Here is a 2,258-nt window from a genome sequence, read left to right on the forward strand (position 1 = left end):
GTGGGACAACCTGGAACACATCTTTTTCTCGTGTGTAGGATGACCCCCAGCCATAAGGGACCCAAACCAAAGATGGTTGAATTTCCCAGTTGTCTCAGCTGTGGTTTAGTTCTATTATTTTTTTTGAAGAACTTGGTTGATATTAACTTTGAGCACCCCTACCCTCTTTTTTCCCAGCCCTTTTGGTGGGGGGGGGGGGGGGAGGGGGCAAGGAGCACCTACTCTGTCTCCCACCCTTAGAGGATCAAAGAGCAACATCATCGTAAATGGGAATACCTGCCGACACAAAAACCGATGTACGACTGTGTGGGGACTGCACTTAGAAACGATATGGCAGGGGTGCACGTAGATGGTATACATGCACCGAGCAACAATCTGAATGCGTACCGTCACTTGTGTCACAAAGCTCGCATTTGCTACCGACTGTTACTTGTGAAGCTTTCAGAAGTCGGTTTCCGGGTGTGCACAGACAGGCTGCTGCTTAATCGTCGGTCTGTACAGCGCAGCACTGCGCTAAAACAGCTGATCACAACGTTCCACACGCGATACAGAGGGCTTCATACCTCCCACTAGCACCCCCGCGCTGAATCGCGATAGAGGCTTCATACTCCACTAGCACCCCCCCCCCCCCTCCGCGCTGACATTTCTCGATACAGAGGCTGCATACTCCACTATTCACACCCCCCCGGCTGACATTTCGCGATACTGAGGGCTTTCATACTCCACTTAGGCACACACACACCCCCCCCCCCCCCCCCCCCCTGACATTCGCGATACAGAGAGGAGCCAGAAGTTGGAGTACCAAACACTGACTCCAGGTACTCATCCAATTACCTCACTGAGAAAGCCCTGGATATAAGCTTGATGTGACTTCCTGTTCCTTTGAGCAGCATACCTCATGTGTGTGAGTTAACCATATTCCTGAATGTGATTAAGCTCCTTCTTGCAACAATAAATGAGTTCCTGATTATTGATTCTCAAACCGGTGTCGAGTGACATTATTCCAACACTTTGCAATTGTTGTGTTTGCACACAGCCCTGCAGTCTCTTGGCCTTTTATGTGCATTTGTGTGGTTTACCTATTTACATAATATACTTATTAGGATTTATTTGCATGTGCTTTCAATTCAGAAAGACAGTGGGATTCATCCTTATAATAACACGTGAGCAAGGAAGTTTGTAGTTTAAGAACATACCATGAATGTCACTTTAAAAAACCAACATAAAGCGGTAGATGACGCTTATTGTATCTTCAACTGTGGCAGTGTGAAGAAATGGCGTGCTTACCTGCATGGTGGTGTTGTCCACAATCATGCTGTCAAAGGTGATTTCAGGGTAACCACTAGCAACCTCTTTGCAGCACTCCAGGAAGAGGCCGTCAGCTAACTTCCTGCTCCAAACACACACACACATTAAGAAGTGTCTTTATAGAAAAAGATGAATGAAAACAGGTGTTTGAGACTCAACTGACATGATGTTAGCTTTGTGTACAGCAGTCACTCGTCTGCGTCCTTGAGCGCGGGCAGTTTTAAAGGCGTAGTCAGCGATGCGTAGAGATTTGGTCCTGGTGATGATCTTCAGACACTCAACAACTCCCGGTACGTTCTGCAAAAGCAAAGAGAGAAACATTTGAGATGCTCGGAGAACAGATTTAGTTGGGATGTTGTGTGTTGCAGCATCAGAGCGATTATGAACACACACACCTCGTGCTCCAGGCTGCTGTACTCCCCCTCTGTGTTCTCCCTGATGATGATGATGTCGATGTTGTTCTGGCGTGACCTCACTCCTGGTAGAGACTGGCAGTGCATCACATTGGCATACAGATCCAGAGTGGTGCTGCAGAGACAAGATGGTAGATAATGGATGAAGAGGCAGATAGAAGGAATAGACACAAGAGCCAAAGATTTAAGACTGGTCATTTTAAAGGTCACCTATTATGCAAAATCCACTTTTCCATGTCTTCTATACATCAACATGTGTCCCCTCTGTGTACAGAGATTCTGAAAGTTTCAGGGAAAAAAGATTCTCTCTCTTTTTGTCCTGATCCATTTCTATAAAAACCTGTCTGAAAATGAGCCGATCAGATGNAAATCCACTTTTCCATGTCTTCTATACATCAACATGTGTCCCCTCTGTGTACAGACATTCTGAAAGTTTCAGGGAAAAAAGATTCTCTCTCTTTTTGTCCTGATCCATTTCTAATGAGCCGATCAGATTTTGGCCACTTTATGATGTCATAACGATTTGTTGGCTTGTGT

General features: G+C 45.9%; 1 protein-coding gene across 1 annotated transcript in view; it reads right to left on the reverse strand.

The window, feature by feature from the left end:
- The window catches only part of LOC104951613 (isocitrate dehydrogenase [NAD] subunit gamma 1, mitochondrial-like), a 5,201-nt gene extending 3,282 nt beyond the window's left edge, over window positions 1-1,919 (reverse strand). Inside the window, exons 1-3 of the mRNA XM_010778320.1 lie at window positions 1,704-1,919; window positions 1,472-1,605; window positions 1,288-1,390 (exon numbers count right to left, since the gene is read on the reverse strand). Of these exons, the coding sequence (XP_010776622.1) occupies window positions 1,288-1,390; window positions 1,472-1,605; window positions 1,704-1,919 (453 nt within the window). The remainder of the gene's footprint in view (window positions 1-1,287; window positions 1,391-1,471; window positions 1,606-1,703) is intronic.
- Between the last annotated feature and the right edge of the window lie 339 nt (window positions 1,920-2,258).

The sequence above is a fragment of the Notothenia coriiceps genome, unplaced genomic scaffold, assembly GCF_000735185.1.
Source record: "Notothenia coriiceps isolate Sejong01 unplaced genomic scaffold, NC01 NC01_scaffold00000339, whole genome shotgun sequence".
In the NCBI taxonomy this organism is placed as follows: domain Eukaryota; kingdom Metazoa; phylum Chordata; class Actinopteri; order Perciformes; family Nototheniidae; genus Notothenia; species Notothenia coriiceps.